General features: G+C 28.0%; 1 protein-coding gene across 1 annotated transcript; it reads right to left on the bottom strand.

The window, feature by feature from the left end:
- Window positions 1-9,737: 9,737 nt before the first annotated feature.
- Window positions 9,738-14,583, bottom strand: LOC107453810 (uncharacterized). The gene is made up of 3 exons (XM_043042707.3): window positions 14,451-14,583; window positions 13,163-13,261; window positions 9,738-11,052 (listed from the first exon to the last, which is right to left on the bottom strand). Exons 1-3 carry the CDS (start codon window positions 14,454-14,456, stop codon window positions 9,883-9,885), a joined length of 1,275 nt encoding a protein of 424 aa, XP_042898641.1. The 5' UTR covers window positions 14,457-14,583; the 3' UTR covers window positions 9,738-9,882.
- Window positions 14,584-19,404: the final 4,821 nt, after the last annotated feature.

The raw sequence follows: 19,404 nt of genomic DNA, 5'->3' as shown, positions 1-19,404 counted from the left end.
TAGACACTGATAAGTTATTCTGGATTTTCTCTCCAAGTTTTGTCTCAGATAAGTTATTGAAAATAAATTTGACTAGTTTTTCAGAAATTTTAATTTTCTTCATGGAATCAATAATTAGTTATTGATTCACTGAATCATATGCTGTTTAGAAACTGGATAATTAGTGGTTATGGATGTAGGATATCAATTCTAAATTCTCGTACTTTCTTGGGGATCATAATCTGTAGCTAGTATTATTCAATCCCTCTTGAAATCTACTAAGATTACATTTCATTGACTGTGGTAAAGGCTGAAACAACAACATTCTTCAAATAAAAAAAAATAAATGTTAAAAGCAAAAGAAATGAAACTGTAGGAATTAAAATTTTTTAAATGGGCAGTTTAATAAATCTCAAATGAAACTGCTAAATAAACTTTAAAGGAATAGTAAATTGCAGTAACGAATAATTTCTGATTAATACTATGCATATTAGAACAACAACAATTTTTTTTCCTTTCATTTAAATCCTCACAAAAATAAAACATGCATTAGAGCCATATTTTTTATCAGGAAATTAAGTCACCAAATCAATTTAGAAGGAAATTTTCGGGAAAGAAAAAACAAATTTATAAAAAAGATGACTCGCAAAATAGTGAAAATTTTATTACTTTCATATACCCGAAAAAGCGAAGAAAAGCAAAGAAAGTTTTAATTGGGGTTTTAGTTATCCAAAATTTGTGAAGTTTGTCAAATAAATTTTAAGAAATTTCAAATTTATTTGTATGAGTCGGAAAACTATAAATATTGGAAATAATTATAGCATTCCCCCCCCCCTCCCCAAAATCATGATTTTTTCATTTTACATTACATAGAGGAGAGGGCGGCATCTTTGAACGTCTTAAATATTATGCTTCAAGTTAATAACTTTGTTTAAGTAAAGAGAAAATACTTAATTGCTCATCTGAAACAACAAGTTAAATCGTTTTCTCAATTTGAGCAAGGTAAGCAGGTTTCTAAACTCTGCATTCTAAAATTATAAAAGTAAGATTATAAGCGTAATACTAAAACCAATTTATCGTTTTAGCTTTAATTCCTTGAAGACTATTTAAATTTAAGCTATATTTTTTAATTATTATACTCATTCCGTTAAAATGCTTACACAAAATGGTATTGTTTTTATAAAACTTCACTAGGCACATTTGAGCAAAATAGCTGAGACACTTTTAAAAATCCAGAAATACAAATTAAATACAACAGAATATGTGTCTAAATGTAAATAATCTTCAGTTTTTAAATTAAACTTCATATTGGTAATGAAAGTAATAAATGCAGTTGCTTTAACTAATATTTTTTTAAAAATACTTCATATATTTATTGTTTATTCTGAAAATTAAAGAACTATTTTTTATGCAGGATAGTATAGATATAATGAGCAGATATAATGAATAAGAAGTAGAAACTATAGCATCAACTTCATTTAAAACATAATTTTTGATCCAATTTATTAAAATGTTTTTATAGCAGTTTAAAAGACAGTGTGGTTTTAACTAATGTAAAAAAGGAGGTAGACACTCGAAGTAATGGAAAAAAATATGAGAAATACAGAATAAAAGCTTTAAAATACAATTACGACACAAGGCATGCAGATGGAGTTAGATTTACAACATTTTTATATCGGTTAAAATATTAATACTGACTATCAAAATAAATTGATTATTATTTTAATGTACAACTTTTGCCAAATTTTCAGCGCATAGCAAGACAATTTCATTGAATGATTTATTTTGAATTCCTCTAAATCTGACATATGCACTAGTTAGGCAATTGAAATATGATTAGGGAACCAGAATGGAAAGCTTTGTGCCGAAGAATAATTATAATATCAAATAAAGCTATGCAATTGCATTGAAAAGAATGACAAATTTTTGAAACGGTAGCATAAATGCAAAAGAAGGAAAATACAAGCTCATCACAATACAAAAAACGGATCAGTTATTTAACAAATTTTATTAGCAAGAAGCAAAATGATGACACGATGAATGAATATTTTCCATGTTATGGTTTAAATTACTATTAATGATTTTATGTTAGGTTCATTTGGTACCAAAAAAAGTATTTTTTTTGTCAAAAAGTGAAATTTGAATTTAGTCTAAGAATAGGATCTAAGGATTTAATCTAAATTCTGAGTAAAGTAACTTCTTCAACTGTTGCGTTAAGCAATTTTAAAAATTTTAAAGATGCAAAATTTTTGTGATTTAACTGTTTATTTTTTCCTTCAGATATACTAAATATTTCTTCGATTATAAATGTAAAGGAAAACTATCATTTAGAAACTATTTTTTATTAGTTTAATAGGACCCAAGCATTGTTTAAGGGTATCTACCTATAAACAAAAATGTCTATGATATTAAAAGATTTATAATGTTTTTTATTTATTCAAAAAATTATCAATATTTATTTTACAAGTTAAAGAAATCAATACATATCTATAAAAAACTGTTAAATTTGAAAACTGTGGAATTTTTAAAATATTGTTCTAAAATAAAATATTGTCCCCTTTTCACTTACTAATAACAAATATCTTGAATCACGCTGGAAAATCACAAAAAGAATCCGTCCAAAAAACTTTTTTGTAATAAAAATTCGTAACTCTTTTTTCACACTATAAATTCTAGAAACTGAATCAACAAACAGAATCAAAAATTATGTTAGTTCTTAGCATTTCCGTTTATGTTTGCAAAACAGAATTTCGAAATTCAAAATAATTTTTTAATTAGTAATTAAATACTATTTATTTTTTGATAGGAAGTTATTAAATAAGCGACATTTCCTGTTGAGTGCTTAGTGCATGATTCCATTGATAAAGTATAAATGAAGAAAAGCGTTTAAATGATGTTCCTGAATAAAAGACTGTGCACTAAAAAACAACAATCACTGAAAGTTTACTTCAGAAGGCGTAATGCATATGATAATCCATAAAACGTTTTGTAATTTTTCTCTTTGTCCAAAATAAAAGTTCCCCATAAATAAACATAAGAATTTTAGGAGTGTTTAGAATCATATCTAAAAGAGAAATGATAAGTAGGGTAAACACATGTTTTTGATTAAAATAAGTAAGACAGTTGGTAAATCTTTAGCAATTGTCAAGACAATTGATGCGAAAACACAATAAGAATGGAATCTATTATATATGATTTTTATGTTTAGTGACATCGAAAAAATTGATTTAATGATGTTTAGTTATTAGGCCATCAAATAGCAATCATCTAGAGGATATCTTTAATAATTGATAAATTTTATTTAGGCTGAAAAATTATTTTAATCATAAATTTTGAGTAACAGAATTAAAGCTCGAACAAGCAATTACGTTTAGCAACACCATACACAAATGTACCATGCGCAATGAAATAAAAGAAACGCAACGCTCTGAATAAATTTTAATTTCATGGTAGAATTTTCAGGCAGCAAAATAAAATTGTCATTGCTTAGAACATGTGCTGACCTCGCCTATGCTAATAATTTCTACAGGTTAATTTTAAAACACTAGTTATTAAACATTATATCACTATTTTATTGCTAATATTATATCACTATATTTAAAAAACCAGTTATTAAGCATTATATCACTAAACAAAAGTTATTTTTCTTTAAATGAACATGTGATTTTTTATTTTTAAAACATATGAGGCAATTGCAATCTGAAAAATGTCCTTTTACAATCAAAACAGCAATCAAAAACTTCCATACCTCATTTAAATCTTTATTATATTTTTAGAAGTAATCGAAAATGTATGAAAATAAATATCGGAGTCATTTAAAAAATTCTCATACCCAAAAATAAATATAATAAAATAAATGAATAAAGGCAATAAATAGGTTTAAACAAAAATTATTATTATTATATTTTTTTTGTAAAATTTGAAAAAAAATAATTGTCAAATATTAAAAACAATTTTACCTTTTTCAAGAAAAATATTGTTATTTATATTGCTATTTAAAAAAGATTATGTTGTTATTTAAAAAAGATAGTTATATTGTTATTTAAAAAAGATAGTATTCTTAAATTTTTATTAAAATCCGGGTAATATAATATTAAGTAAAATTATGATTGTAAATTCATGTAGTTTGAATATTTGATGAAAAAATTAAAATAAAAAATTCAAAAAACTTAAAGAAATGTTAAATCAGATATTTTAAAAAAAGATGGGAGAATTTTAATTAATTTTTCATACAATTTTTAATACTCATGCATTTAAAATGGATGTATCTGAAAATATTGCAGCCAGGAATCTAAATTTATTTCATTGAATATATAGTGGATATTAAAAACAATGTCTTTATTCCAATTATTTTTTAAGATGATAGAGTTTTTCTTTTAAGATTTTTTTAAGCAAATAAATAAATTCTTTAAAATAGTTCATATAAATAAAAGCAAAAAAAAAAATTCTTTAACGAAAAATTTATCTTCATATTTTATTCATATTATTAGGTTTATATTTGGAGAAAGCAAAGAACCTTGACTTAGATACTAAAGAAAGTATCTAAATTTAAATAATTGGGAACGTGTGTATTCCATCTTTTGTTTTTACCAGTTTACAACAATTGGAGGAATATAAAGAGAAAATATTCTTCACGAATTTCTTTTACGAACAAAGCATGATTTTTTATATATATATAATGTTAAGGCGCTTTACATGATACAATACTAAAACTTGAAAGGTTTGCATATTAATAACTTCCATTTCTTAAAAATGGAATTTTCTGCCAAATTAAATTATTGTTATAAATATACAGGGGAAGGTGGGGTAATAAGATAATGCCGAGTATGATAATAAGATTAGAATATTCGAAGAGTTCTAAGATTCGAAGGCATGTGGGAGCTAAACTGTTTGACCTAGATACCGCTTGATTGAATCAAGATATTCATTGTTTAGTTGTTATTATACATTATTTTTGAGAAATAATGGTACTACTTTTTTTATAAATGATTTAGAAAAAGTAAAAAAACCCGGTTTTATTCGAATAGTGGCATAAAACCAACACCTTCTAGAAGAGAGAAGGCCTCAGCATGGATCAACTTAATAGTCCGACGAGACTAACATAAACTGCACCGTGGAGGCAAATTAGAAAGATGTCACTTCGTGCATGCTACTGCGCTGCGCAGAGGGAGAAAGTGCAAAAGATATCATTACGTTTGGACTACTAAAGGAACGAATTTCTTGTTAATGGTAATCCGTGCTGAGGCCCTCTCTCTTCTAGGAGGTATTGATAAAACTTAATTCTCATATTAACACTTTGGGGAAATAAGAATTAATAAAATTTCAATGAAAAAATATCACATATTTCTATTTTATATCATAATTTAAGAAAATTACGTGCGTAATTTGTAATATATATATATATATATATATATATATATATATTTTTAAATTTACAAATTCTGATGTTAAGGTTTTCTGTGCAAAAACCGTAAAACCTTTATTTAATTTTGTATGTAGTTATCTTCTTCCTTTGTTTCGCTGCAGCTTTCATTGGCCCAGCATAGACATATATCAAGAGAAGGGTTCTCAGACTGGGTATATCTAACCACAAGCAGAGGCTATCAAAACAAAAAAAGACATTGCGACTTATCGAACAAAATCCTTATTGTTTGCTAGGGTATGACTCTTTCTAAGTGTAAAATAAGCTGGCATAAAAATAATTTTTTAAACTGTAATGAACAATAAATAAGGATAACTTAAAAACAAGAGAACATTACAGAATTGTCATAGTAAAATAAACTTATCTACTCAGAATTTTTTGGTGTTCCATGGAGCGTGAAAACACGGTATATTTTACGGCATTCTAGTAGTTTTGTGCATACCTTTTGTCTTAGCTTTTTCATTTACTTACATAATAACTTGCTTCGTACTATAATTTGTTTACGTTTTTCTATTATCAACTTTTTATTGAAATATATTACCAAGTTATTCGTGCCTGTAATATGAAGCTTTCATCTCCATAATAATAGGAATTTCAAGTTATTATGACTTTAATTAGCGATCGTTTAAATAAATGGATAGCTTGTCAAACCTACTGCTTGTAAAAAGATAAGTTACATGCAGAGTATATTCCGTATCTTAACTTTGGGTGTGACATTTTTACAAAAGCAAGCGACTCACTCCTAACAAGGATAACAACAATCATCCTCCATCCTACAACCAAAATAGATATTAATTGATTTTTGATTTCTTTGGATTCAATGGAAGGTCGAAAGTTATTCACGCAGACGTCTTTGAAAACAAAATATTTTGGCTGTCTCAAAGCCGATGTTATTTTTATAGCCTATTTCGTTTGTTACGTTTGATTTCATTGCCGTAACAAACATTTATTTATTACAGAATGGTACTAATTATTGCTCGCGTTTAATCTATTTCATGTCAGAAGTGTTTAAATGTTTTAAGAACAATTAAACTCTATTAATGTTTTTTTTTGGTCTAATAATCTTTCATTAGATGCAATTTATTTTCTTTTTATTTATTTATCATACATGTAACTTGTACGTACGTAAGGTTGAGTGATAATGAAATAATTTTTTAGTTTTTTTTTTCCTTCAAAGCTTTTGCAATTACAGCTGAAAATATTTAGATACCAATAAAAGCGAAAATGCAGTAGTAAAATTTCAGTTCTAAAACTTTTAAAAATAGCTAGTTTTATTAATTTAGCTCAGTTTATTAATAACACTAAAGTAATTTTGACAATGAATCAAAATTTTCAATAAACGTTATTTACCTAAATATTAAAAAAAAGGAAGAACCCAAATTAAATAAACCTAAGAAACTGAAGCAGAAAAGATATGCAAAATTATAAATTAGTTGGCTTACAAAATATGAAGAAGGTATTGAAAATCAGCAAGACGTTTTAAAGTAATTTTCATGCCTGTTAGCAAAATTTAAGTTATTTAAAGATTTTATCAATTTTGAAACTAGCTGAAATTTTTACAACGTATCTTAACAGTGTGACTTTGGTTACATCGGACTATCTAGATGAGCTTTAAAATTTAGATAAATGAAACAAAATAGGAATATCCATTATTAAGAGCGCAATAAATCATTAATTGCTGCATATTGTTGGAATCTCCAGTGTAAGTTCAATTTCGACAGAGCCAAAATTATTTCTACCTCTGTTACAGCAACTCATCTTGATGCCCAGAAATCTATTGTTTCATTCGTATGAACACTGATTTCCTTGTCAATAACATACGTTCCTCACCAACTCTCCATAGCTTCGAGAAATGCATTTTGCGCTGATTTGCGTCTCTTTTCCACAACGGTTTTTCTAGTCTTGTTTTTCACCTCTATTTTTCACTTATATTTCCCATTTTTCGCTTTATGATTTAAATGACTTTTGTTTTCCTCCTTCACGTCTGGCGAGTTTCAATTATGGACGCCTGTTTTTGAGCACTTGAAACAGGTCGATTTTTATTACCATCTTCATATGTTAAAAGCAAATGAAGCTCTTAATCAAGTATAAGATTTAAGTAAAACATTAAGTGTAAGATTGTTTTAGAGCTGGTTTAAATTTTGTATTGAAAAGTAATTATATAACTCAAAATAAATTAATTTTGTTTTTATTAACAAGGCTTAATCACACGGGGAAAAAATTCTGGTATAATTACCATACTTTAGGGAAATAGTATTTCTGATAAAATAAAAGATTATAATTCTGGTTAATGAAATCAGTTTTGATATTTAAACCATTCATTTGGTAATTTTTCCGCTAAAATGTTAAAGGTTCACTGCAAATTATGGTTTTTCAAAATTTTAGCTCTTATTACCACACATTTAGTCAAAAATACAAAACTTATGAGCAAATTCAACCGAATAAATGGTTTTTATGTCCTTTTTTAAGGTATCATGATAAAATTATCAAATTTTACTGCATCTTATCACTTATAAAACCATGTTTCACCTCTAATTTTACGAAAATCAGTACAATAAAGCTTCTGTACAAATTAACGAGCTTTTTGATGTTACCATAGAGTCAGAAACACGGTAAATTTTTCCATATTCTGGTAGTTTTGACTATACTTTTTTTCTCAACGTACTTTTAGGAATTTTTGTTTTTAAATTTATGACTTTGTTTTATTTAGCTTAAAAAAAACTAAAAAAGAAAAACATTAATATTTTTTAAAATTACTTTTATTTATTTTTCGCATTTAACATAATGGTTTCGAGTTATATTTTAGTTTAAATGATTCTTCAGTCATCGACCAGAAATACGTCGCTCATTCATTAAAACTATTTCTTTAAAATTCTGTATTACTTCCATTTTTACCAATAGTATAACCATGCTTATTTTCATGTTTTGGTCTTTTTCTTTAGGTTTTTACTTCATTTTATGAGACAATGATATAATGAGATGCATATAAATCAAGAGGTTATAATAAGCAATTGTTATAAATTTAATGCAAAGATAAAAAAAATGAAATTTCTTCCATTTTTTTAAAATTTGATTAAAAAGAGATGAACAGGAGAAAAGAATTACCCTGAATAACTTTTGATCTAATGATCCGATCTTCACGTAGCAGAATTTAATCTTAGTGGTTTGAGGAGGTGACCTACAGTATGTAATTAGAGTAGATCATATTTTAAGTTACGAAATCGGACACAAAAACGTATTGTCTGTGAATAAACTTATCTGTTATTCAATGGATTTAGTTTACAAATCTCCACAATATGGAATACTCGCAATCTGGAAAAAAAGCCTCAGTTGGACATTTAATTATTAATTTAAATTTTTTACATATTTTGATATATCTCTAAGACTTCTCAATGGAATTGAAACATTTTGATCGCTATTATAAATTTTGTTTATCCAAAAGTTATTCAATGCAAAAAATAATTTTTAGTAAACACTTATTATTTTTCATAATTTTTTTTATTAATAACCAGAAAAACTTTGAGTTATAAGGCACACAAGTTTTTAAATCATTTTAAAGAATATAACTTTATGTGACAAAATACAAAATTTCAACTAAATTTCAGTAATAGTTCCTGAAAAAATGAGTTTTAAATGTTTGATTTCTTAAAAATTTGATTTCTCGGGAACTATTTGATTGATTTCATTAACATTTTGTATTTTTGACATATAAAATTACATTCTCTAAAATAATGTTAATTTTTTTAAACATATAACAGTGGGATTTGAAAATTATTTTTTTTAATGTTTCTAGTTTTATGATTATCTTTGACATACTTTATGAAGAGAACAATTTTGAAGTTTTATAATGGTCAGTTTTTGTATGATTACTAAAATGTATTATTGTGCTTTAATTTCTATCAATTTATAAAAATTGATTTTAATACATTTTATTTTCTCAGTTACATTGATTGTTTATGGAGTTTTTAATATTAATTTCAAAAGAAAGTGCAGTTTTACATATTAGCTTTGAGTCATTATGTTAGTAATGATAAAACACCTTATGTTTCTGAAATTAAATACTATTAAACTAATTGTATGATAATTTTTGCTCGCATATGATGAATAAAGAGTCATAGAAAAAATATTACATTCATTTTTTGCATTAATTTGAAAAAGGTGCACTTTTACTTATTAGCTTCGATATATTATGTTAATAACAAAAAAAATATTATGTTAATAATTTTAATAATGTTTATTATGTTCATAACGAAAAATTGTGTTGCTGAAATTAAACAGCAATCAAACTAATTGTTTGATAATTGTTACTCGCATACTATAAATAAAGAGTCAATGATAAAATGCTCACTTTTATCAAAAGGTTAAATTAACATAGTTTATTAGACGTCAAAAGTACGCAATACAAGATGAAAACAGGAACGATCTTGATGAACAGTCACTAGAAGTATTTGGATCAAATTGGCACTGGTTAGAAAGACTTCTCACTTTTTAACAACTGGGTAACCATGGTATTCAATGTTGCTAAAGTAGGGTACTGGTCCGGCAAAAGATGCAATTGCTGGAGAAAAAAGTGGTCTCTGGACGGTGCTGATATATGGACTTAAAGCATATTTGGGGGCATATGCAATAGCACTTGGTGCCAATGCTGGAGCAGCATTAATTACATGAGAGGAATAAGAAAATTTAGAAGTTGGGGCAGCGTATGCTAAAGGAGCGGCAGCGATTGGAGCAGCAGCATAGGTCAGGGTAGAAGATTTAGCAACTGGAACGGCTGCCGGAGCAGGGAATGCGTATGGCAAGGGAGCTGCTGCAGCAACTGCTATTGGAGCAGCTATGCTTTTAGCAACAGGAACTGCTGCTGGAGCAGGGAATGCATATGTAGCTGGTCTTGTTTCGGTTATTGTGGTGTGGGTTTTAGCAACTGGAACTGCAGCTGGAGCTGGGAAGGCAGTGAAAACTGGCTTAGCTTCAGCAGTTGTAAAGGTTGTTGTGGAAGATTTAGCGACTGGAACTGCGGCTGGTGCTGGAAAAGCATATGCTAAAGGTGCTGGCTCAGCGAAAGCAACTGGTGCAGCGATTGTCTTAGCTACTGGTACAGCTGCTGGTGCGGGGAAGGCGTAAGCAGCTGGTTTAGTTTCAGTAACAGTGGTTGTGTGGGTTTTGGCAACAGGGACAGCAGCTGCTGCGGGAAAGGTATTGAAAAGTGGCCTAGCTTCAGTGGTGATTGTGGTGGTACTAGATTTTGTGAGAGGAGCTGCGATGGTTTTGGCAACAGGGACAGCGGCTACAGGTGGAAATACTGGAGCAGCAACGGCGACTTGTTCGGTTCTGAATGCAATCGGCTCGGCTGCTGGAATAGCCACAACTGGTGCTGGTGCTGGAATTGCTACTGCAGAGTGGACAACAACAGATTCAGCTTTGTTAAAGGTTGCATCAGCAGTATCTTTTGGTTCAACACCAGGTTCATTAGTCTTGATGTCAGCTTTGAATCCATCATCATTAGCAATGTAGTTAACGATGCGGATTCTACCATCAGCGTCTCTCAAGCCGTAAGAGCCGGCCACATTTCCGTGAGCATCACCAGCTTCTCGTCTGAAAGTTCCTCCTGAAGTGTGGTCTTCATTGTAGCCGAAGTTGTAATTCCCCAAATTCTAAAAATAATTGCAAATGAATTATAAATAAGAACTTAAATACAAGATTAAAATTGATTGATGCAATTGGAATTGATGTAAATAAAATGGTTCCTAATATTCTTGAAGAACCATGCAAAAATTGCTTTAATTTTTTGTAAAATAAATTGTTTTTATCAAATTTGAGTATTAATATTTATTTAGAAAATAAAGCACTTAACTTTATCGGATAGGGGTATTTGTTTTACTATAGTTTTTCTATAGTTTTTTTTCTACTGAAAAAAAGGTTCACAAGGATTTTTTTAATTAAGAATTTCGCACCATGAAATAAGTTTTGATTGTTATTTAGCAATAAAATTACACATGGAAGAAGACAATACATAAATTAAAAAGAAAAAAGTAATAAAATTAAACTAAAAAACTGATTACATAGAAATACTTTGAGAAATTGCATCGAAATTACATTTTAAATAATAGGTTAGTTATTAAAGGCAAATTTATTTGATAAAAGTATAATAATTCTCTAGAACACTTTTAAAATATTGTTAGAAGGAAGAGGGAACAAGTCAGTTAAAAATCACCCCTTGTACTAAACAACCCTCTTAATTCAGATGTAAATGATTATAAAATAAACTTGAATTTATTTCTAGACAATAAAAATAAAAAAAAAATTTATAGCTCATTAGCTGAAAAATAACGCAAACTACTAAGCATCATATAGTAATTATCTTGATAAATTTCAAAATAATAAATTGGAAACTAAATTTCTGAAAAGTATAAAACTATTACTATCATTACTTTTTTAAAACATTGGGAAGAAAATTGTTAAAAAAAATTCATTTTAATGCATTACAAAATTTAATCTTATCCCCTCAGATTTTCTATAAAAATCTCGTTGTAAGATCAATTAAATTTTTAAGAATTAGTGATTTTAAATTTTATTTGACAAAGAAATTTTTAACTAAACATGTTAATATTATGATGAAACATTCTTTGAAAAACTTTAAATACCAAGGAAAAAATATAAATTCTAATCATTACATTAATTTGAATAATAATATTACTTCTGATAAAGTTCAAGTTTCCGTTTAAAAAAAGATGACCTGATTAGAGTTCTCAAATTATACATATTAAAAGTATAAAAAGGAACTTAGAAAAATAATCTATACAATAATTGTGAATAAAATTTTGTATATATCAATTTCTTATAAACATAGAATATATTCTGATAATAATAGTGTTTGTTATTGCAGGAACAAAAGCAAAAGTGCCCAAATTAAGAATGTGGTGTACCAAAGACTATTGCAGTAACGTTATAAATATTTCAAAATATTTTAAAAGGAACTTTCTTATTGTAGGAGTAAACAGTTTTAAATCTAAATTTTTAACTTTATGAAGGCACTAATTTAAAAAAAATGAAGTGAAAATCAAATATGCATTGAAAATGATTTTATTTAATCTGAAAATTCAAATAATGCATTGAGTCATGTTGAATATAAAAAAATTCAAAGTTTAGTATATATTTATGTATTTTCAACTTATTATTTAGTTTAATGAATTCAAGGGTAATTGTGAGCCCAACTCAAAAATCCGGAAAATTTCCTGAGTAAAATCATTAATAACGCATTTCAAAAAATGAAAGTCTTTATAAATTTAAATCGTTGATATTTTCGAAACATGAAATTCTAAATGAATTACATGCAACATAATTTAAATGAATAATTATTTATAAGTTTACTTTTATCTCTAATCGCATTTATTACTCTACCAGAAAAATATTTACAAATGAAGGAGATGCCAAGTATACATTTTAATTGTAATATTTTTAAATAAAATATACAAGAGTTTTTATACATAAATGTGATCGATGATTTCTTGAAATTTCTGCTCCTTGGATTTCAGGAAACTTCCGAATCGCGATTCGCGAAAAATCCAGAAATCCGGAATTTTCCGGAGCACAATCATCTCTGATGTATTACAATTAATTTTTCGAATTGTAAGTAAAATTTAAAGACTATGTTGAAACAATCTCAATGCTGTTTATATTGTGTAATATTAATTCATATTTGTGAAGAATAGTAGGTTCTAATTTTTTATAGAAGAAAGATATGTATTTTATATATGTACTTACATCTTCACTTCTAAACTGTGCACTTGCTCCAGTTTCCCCAACAGCCACAGGAATGACTGTACATCTAACAGCAGCAACCACAGCCAATAAAATAAGGACCTGAAATTTAATTAATATTTTACATTAAAATAAAGAAAACACAAAATACAAATATGCAATCACAAAGACAAACAATTTCTTAAAATTTCAGTATATAAAACCTATTTGGTATTGCTAATGATGTCCGAATATTATTAATAAAAGGAAGCATTGTTTTTAACTTGAATATTAAATCAAAGTAATATTTTAAAATTTTCACACACGGAGAAAACCATTATGGTAAAATTACCGTACTATATGATGATGACATTTCTGGTAAAAAAATCAAAATATACATTATTTAAACTTTTCATTTGGTAATTTTTCGTTGATATGATGAAGGTTTACCGGAAATTCTAGCTTTCAAAATTGTAGTTCTTATTCCCACACATTTAGTAAAAAATACTTAACTGAATAGTAAAGTTAACCGAATGAATGGTTTTTATGCCATGCTCTAGGGTATCATGTTAAAATTGCTAAATTTTACAGCATAAGATTTATCAAAAGCATAATTTATTCTTAATTTTATAAAAATCATGACCAAAGGGCATCGGGAAAAAAAATTACAGTACGTTCAGGAGTTGCCATTGAGTCCATTTTGTGAAGAAAAAAAATTTGATTTTTTGCATTTAAAATGGTATTAAAGAAATTTTATAAAATATTTATTCTGGTTAATTTTAAAAAATAAAATCGAAATTCTGATTGTTGTAAAATAATATTCTTCTAAACTAAAGTTCTAGAAAAATTGTGTTACAATCTTCTCAGTCGAAAAAATATATATGTATTGCCACTAGATTGCATTAAAGGCATTTATTCTTGCTAATGTTAAATAACAAAATCAAAATTACATTCTTATATAATATTTTTGTTCTGAAATCAATTGCTTGCTTTCCACTATCAAAAGCGTAAAATATTGTACTCATCTTTTCTTTAGAATTAAATTAAATACTTAATGTTATAAAATAAAAACAAAATTCTTAGTACTGTTAAATAATAAGCATCAATAACAATAATACTTAATATCATATTAAAATTCAAACACAATTTTCACTTTTTGAAATAAGTAGTTTCAATTATATTAATTTTTTAAAGATTAATATTATACATTTCGAATTAAAGTTTGAATTCATATCAATTTTTAAAAGGTCTATATTATAGACTTTGAGTTAAAACTCGTAGTTAATTTCAATTAATATCAGAGCTATCTTACCTTCATGTTAGTATTGATCAAATAAACTCAGTGAGAACTGATAATTGTCACCAGAGAATCACTCAATTTATACTAACTCGCTCACGTTTGTTACGTATTAGGCGACCATTGGTCAAGAACCAATCACGTGCAACAAACTTTCTTTTACCATCTTTTAGCAGCATCTTTTAATTCCTCCCCCCTTTATTATACAATTAATTTACTTGTTTACATTCCCTTTCTCTTGACTCCCCCCCTACCACCTCCTAACAATAAGAGTCAGTTCCCTTTCGAGAACCTTGATCTAAATTTCAGTTCCAATCAGCGATCGACCTTGATTCAAAAGATGGGAAAGGCCGATGTTTATAACGGTAAAAGGTGTGGGCATGGCAGGGGTAGGGCAGTGGAGTAATGCAATAATTCGACGCACAACTTCGAACGTTTTCCCTCTAGCAGAAGAATATGCAAAATCTTCTCAATTGCGAAAACTGTCTAGTAATACAAGTTACATTTTGTTGTAAAACGAAGGATGGAAAAAGTTATCTTACAGTAGGCGGAAGAGAATAATTTTCAACGTAATCAAGAGCTAAAAAAATTAATTCTTAGCACTAGAAAGACTGAAATAACTATAATGTACAAAAGCAGTCAAAATAGCTGCGTTGTGAAAGAATAACTAATGTATAAAGAAATTTGTTTAAAATTAATTTTTAATATTTTTGATATTATTTTCAGTTATATAACAAGTTATTAGTAAATATTAGCAATAAAAAAATTACATGCTGTACAAAAAGTCACAAAATTCTAAGAAATTGTGTCACCATTGTTTTTCTAATTGAAATTAGAAAGCAGTCAAAATGACTTCCTTGGGAAATCTAGTGTTAAAGAAATGTTTCTCAAATATACATAAAATCATTTGACTACAAAAAACTCAGATATCATTTTTTAATTTTATTTTCTCAAGAATATATAACTTAATAAACATTTTTTTTTCACTTAGAAAATAGAGTTAGACTTAAATTGTAGTAGCTATAATTTGCTTATAATCATTCTACATATAACCCGGAAATTATTATAATTCTATTAAGTTTCTTTTTTTTTTTAAATAAATTTTCATTTAGGGCCGATCATGAATAAATCTCTTTTTAATATTTTTGACTCCGTCCTTTGCTTACAAAGTAACACATTTCCCCCAATTGTCACATTTTTTTACATTTCACTCGATGTTACGTAAGCATATGCAAACATTTCAGAAACAAAACAAGCGTTTTAAATTATATTTCAGATTTTATTTTCAAAATTTAACGATGCGCTTTAATGATATTTGTGAGAATAACAACAATAATGGTTAAGTGTGTATCCATTTTGATGAATAATATGAAAAATATGTAAACTAATTGCATAAAAATATTTCATTTGCTGATTTTAAATATTTTTATTTCAAATAAAAATATTTGATGACAAAATGTTTGGGACCCTTCACCTTTGTCACAAACTGTCCCTTCCCTCCCCTGTATGCTTGATATTATTTATAAACACTTCTTATATGTCCAATTTCAGAATAATAAAAAGTAGGTGCGATGGTCCTTTGTCCGTTATTACTGAAGCATATTTTTACTACAGACTGCATTCAAACTACCGATTAGAAATTTCATATTTATAAAATATGCAAAATAAGTTTATTTTATATTCAATGCAATAATTCTGAATATGAAATTATTTTCATTATAATAGTTTTATGAAATCAGTTTAAAACTTTCTGAAATGGTTATCAATAGTTTATTCTAAGGAGAATTCTTTAATGAACCTTTTTTCGTGGTTCTGCATTATGTTTTGCGATAATTTAAACTGCAGACGATTCTATTTTCTTTTCAAACATTTAAAGATTAACATCAGTAACGTTAGGCAACGTACTGCTCTGTTTAATCAAATATGAGTTTCTCTTAAAGTTTTTTTGGGCGATCTCTGAGTGATTTTCCTCAGCTAGCATAATTAAAAGAAGGGTTAGGTGGCACAACTGAGTCAGTAGTTGGAAAACTGTCAAAAACTACGTATTTATTTTGTTTATAGTTAGTTTTTAAAGCGTGTTTTTTTTTTAAAATCTAAAATGGATATGAAATGAATATGAAAAAATAAATGAATTCATGTACAAAAGCACAAATTACTCCTTAAAATTTTTTTGGTTGCGGTAAATCTCTAATATTATACCACTACTATTATTAAACATGAATTTACTAGTATATAAGACATGCTAACTCAATTCAATCTTGAGGTACCTTTTGATAGATGAAGGTTGGCAAAGTCGATAACTCAGCTCCCCACGTTGGTGACCTGCGGTCGTGATATGATCACGCCTACTAAGACGGATGATTCACATTGAACAGATAATTAGCTATATGTGACTGCGTCATCGTGTTTCTCGCGCTGTTGCTTCTCAGTCTCATTTGCAAATAACGGGGATCCTGCACATACTCGACTGTTAATAGCAACACAGGATAGTCCACACACACAACCATGAACTTGATATAGCTCTCTCGACAAACGCTCAAAATCCGGTGAACTTAATACTGCTAGCCCGGTCTCTCGCAAATATTGCAGCGAGAGAACCGCTCATCGAATTTTATCCCGGATAAAATTCTGGTGGGGAAGTATTGTGTTGTAACTACCACTATGATTATTAAACATCAATTAACTTGTATCTAAGACGTGCTAAATCGATTCAAATTTGAGGTACTGTAGTGTTGCTACAACTCTCTTTCCTTTTTATGACTATCAGTGAGCCTATTTCTGCCCAAACTGTCTGACTGTTTTAGATAGCCTCTCTGTAAATAAACTAAGCAGTTTTGGTCTGCCAATTTTTGTGTAAGGGTTGAAAACCTGTGAAGAGGGGGCAGGAGAGAAGTGAGGAAGAGAGGGGAGAGGACTGGACTAGCGGCTTGAAGGAGAGGAGAAAAGGATTTTTGGTAGAAAATTATGAAGAATAAAGATACATCTACCCTGAAAGAATGGCTGCAACAGGACTGAACAATTAAGATAAATCCAGCGAATAATATCCTGCCACTTACAAATAGTTCATCAGCTCCTCAACATTTTTAAGCACATGTGCAAGATAAGTGACTTTAGATTTTATTAACTCCAGCAGTGATTCCCTTTTCTTAAAGATTCTTCAAATCTGTTTGTCACATGTTGATATAATATAATTTGTATAGTATAATTTAATATAGTATATAGTAATATAGTATAATTTGTAATGATCTTATTTTTATTATGCCACATGGTCAAATTTATTCTCATAAGTAAATCTTGATAATTGAGTTGATCATCATTAAAATTGCTTAAGTTAATTCTATCCCTTGTGATCATTATTTCTGGACAGATATTTTTCTTATACTTTATTTGTATGTGTTGGTGATGATTTGGGATAGGCCTTAGTTGTAAAAATGCATTAGTACTAAATTGTAACAATCGTCCCACTATACTTTACCCAAATTGTCACCACATGTATTTTGGTGCCGTGACCAGGATAATAGGTCTGGCAATTATTTGTGTTAAATATAATTTCCAAGTTTGTAGATTAATATATTTAAATATTATTTTCACATTCATTTGGCTATTGAGGGAATAAGTTTATTATAAATAAATTTGACCATGTGGCATAATAAAAATAAGATCATTACAAATTATACTATATTACTATATACTATATTAAATTATACTATACAAATTATATTATATCAACATGTGACAAACAGATTTGAAGAATCTTTAAGAAAAGGGAATCACTGCTGGAGTTAATAAAATCTAAAGTCACTTATCTTGCACATGTGCTTAAAAATGTTGAGGAGCTGATGAACTATTTGTAAGTGGCAGGATATTATTCGCTGGATTTATCTTAATTGTTCAGTCCTGTTGCAGCCATTCTTTCAGGGTAGATGTATCTTTATTCTTCATAATTTTCTACCAAAAATCCTTTTCTCCTCTCCTTCAAGCCGCTAGTCCAGTCCTCTCCCCTCTCTTCCTCACTTCTCTCCTGCCCCCTCTTCACAGGTTTTCAACCCTTACACAAAAATTGGCAGACCAAAACTGCTTAGTTTATTTACAGAGAGGCTATCTAAAACAGTCAGACAGTTTGGGCAGAAATAGGCTCACTGATAGTCATAAAAAGGAAAGAGAGTTGTAGCAACACTACAGTACCTTTTGATAAAAGAAAGCTGGCATAGTCGAAATCTCTTTCCAAACAATATTTTTTGTTGCTTACGAGCAATAGCATTATTTTTGTTGCCTAATAATTTTGAGCATAATTATTATTATTATTATTATTAATGTATTGGACTTCTTTTCCTCATCTTATAACATAAAACTCACGGGAAAAGCAGCAAATTATAATAAAAAATTATTTTACTTTATTTAACTATATTTATTTTACTAATTGTTTCGGTTTATGAAGCTTTCAGTTTTATGCATGATAGTGTAGAGTTAATTAGCACAGATTTATGCATTATTTGTGTTTTATTACAACGTACTAAGAATTTGTTGTTAAATCATGCAATAATAACTTCGTAATTATAAAATTATTTTAAATTTATTCATTTCTATTTTAAATACTGATTATCCCGAACAAAGAATTTGTTGTTAAGTCATGCAATAATAACTTCATAAATATAGAATTATTTTTGATGCACTCATTTCTATTTAAAATACTGCATGCAAAAATAAACTTAAAGATTCCGAATTCGTTCAGAATCACTTTTAACTCTTCGTTTTCTGGAATGTTTTACTTCCAAATTTTCCGTGACTTATCTTCGTTTTAAATTTAAGAAACTACCCCGCATCAAAAGTATAAAATCTTTTGAATGATAAAAGTATTTTATAGATATGAATTTTTTTCCCTTATGGAGTTAAGTTTTTTTGCTCAAAGTTACTTCAAAGTTATGAAGTTATTTCTTCATTGTGTCGTATATTTTTCAATTTATGGTTT

Source organism: Parasteatoda tepidariorum, chromosome 1 (genome assembly GCF_982258835.1).
Source record: "Parasteatoda tepidariorum strain Cologne lab strain chromosome 1, Ptep-v5.0, whole genome shotgun sequence".
NCBI classification, from domain to species: domain Eukaryota; kingdom Metazoa; phylum Arthropoda; class Arachnida; order Araneae; family Theridiidae; genus Parasteatoda; species Parasteatoda tepidariorum.
The sequence above is the reverse complement of the archived record's forward strand: the minus strand, read 5'-3'. Positions and strand labels throughout refer to the sequence as shown.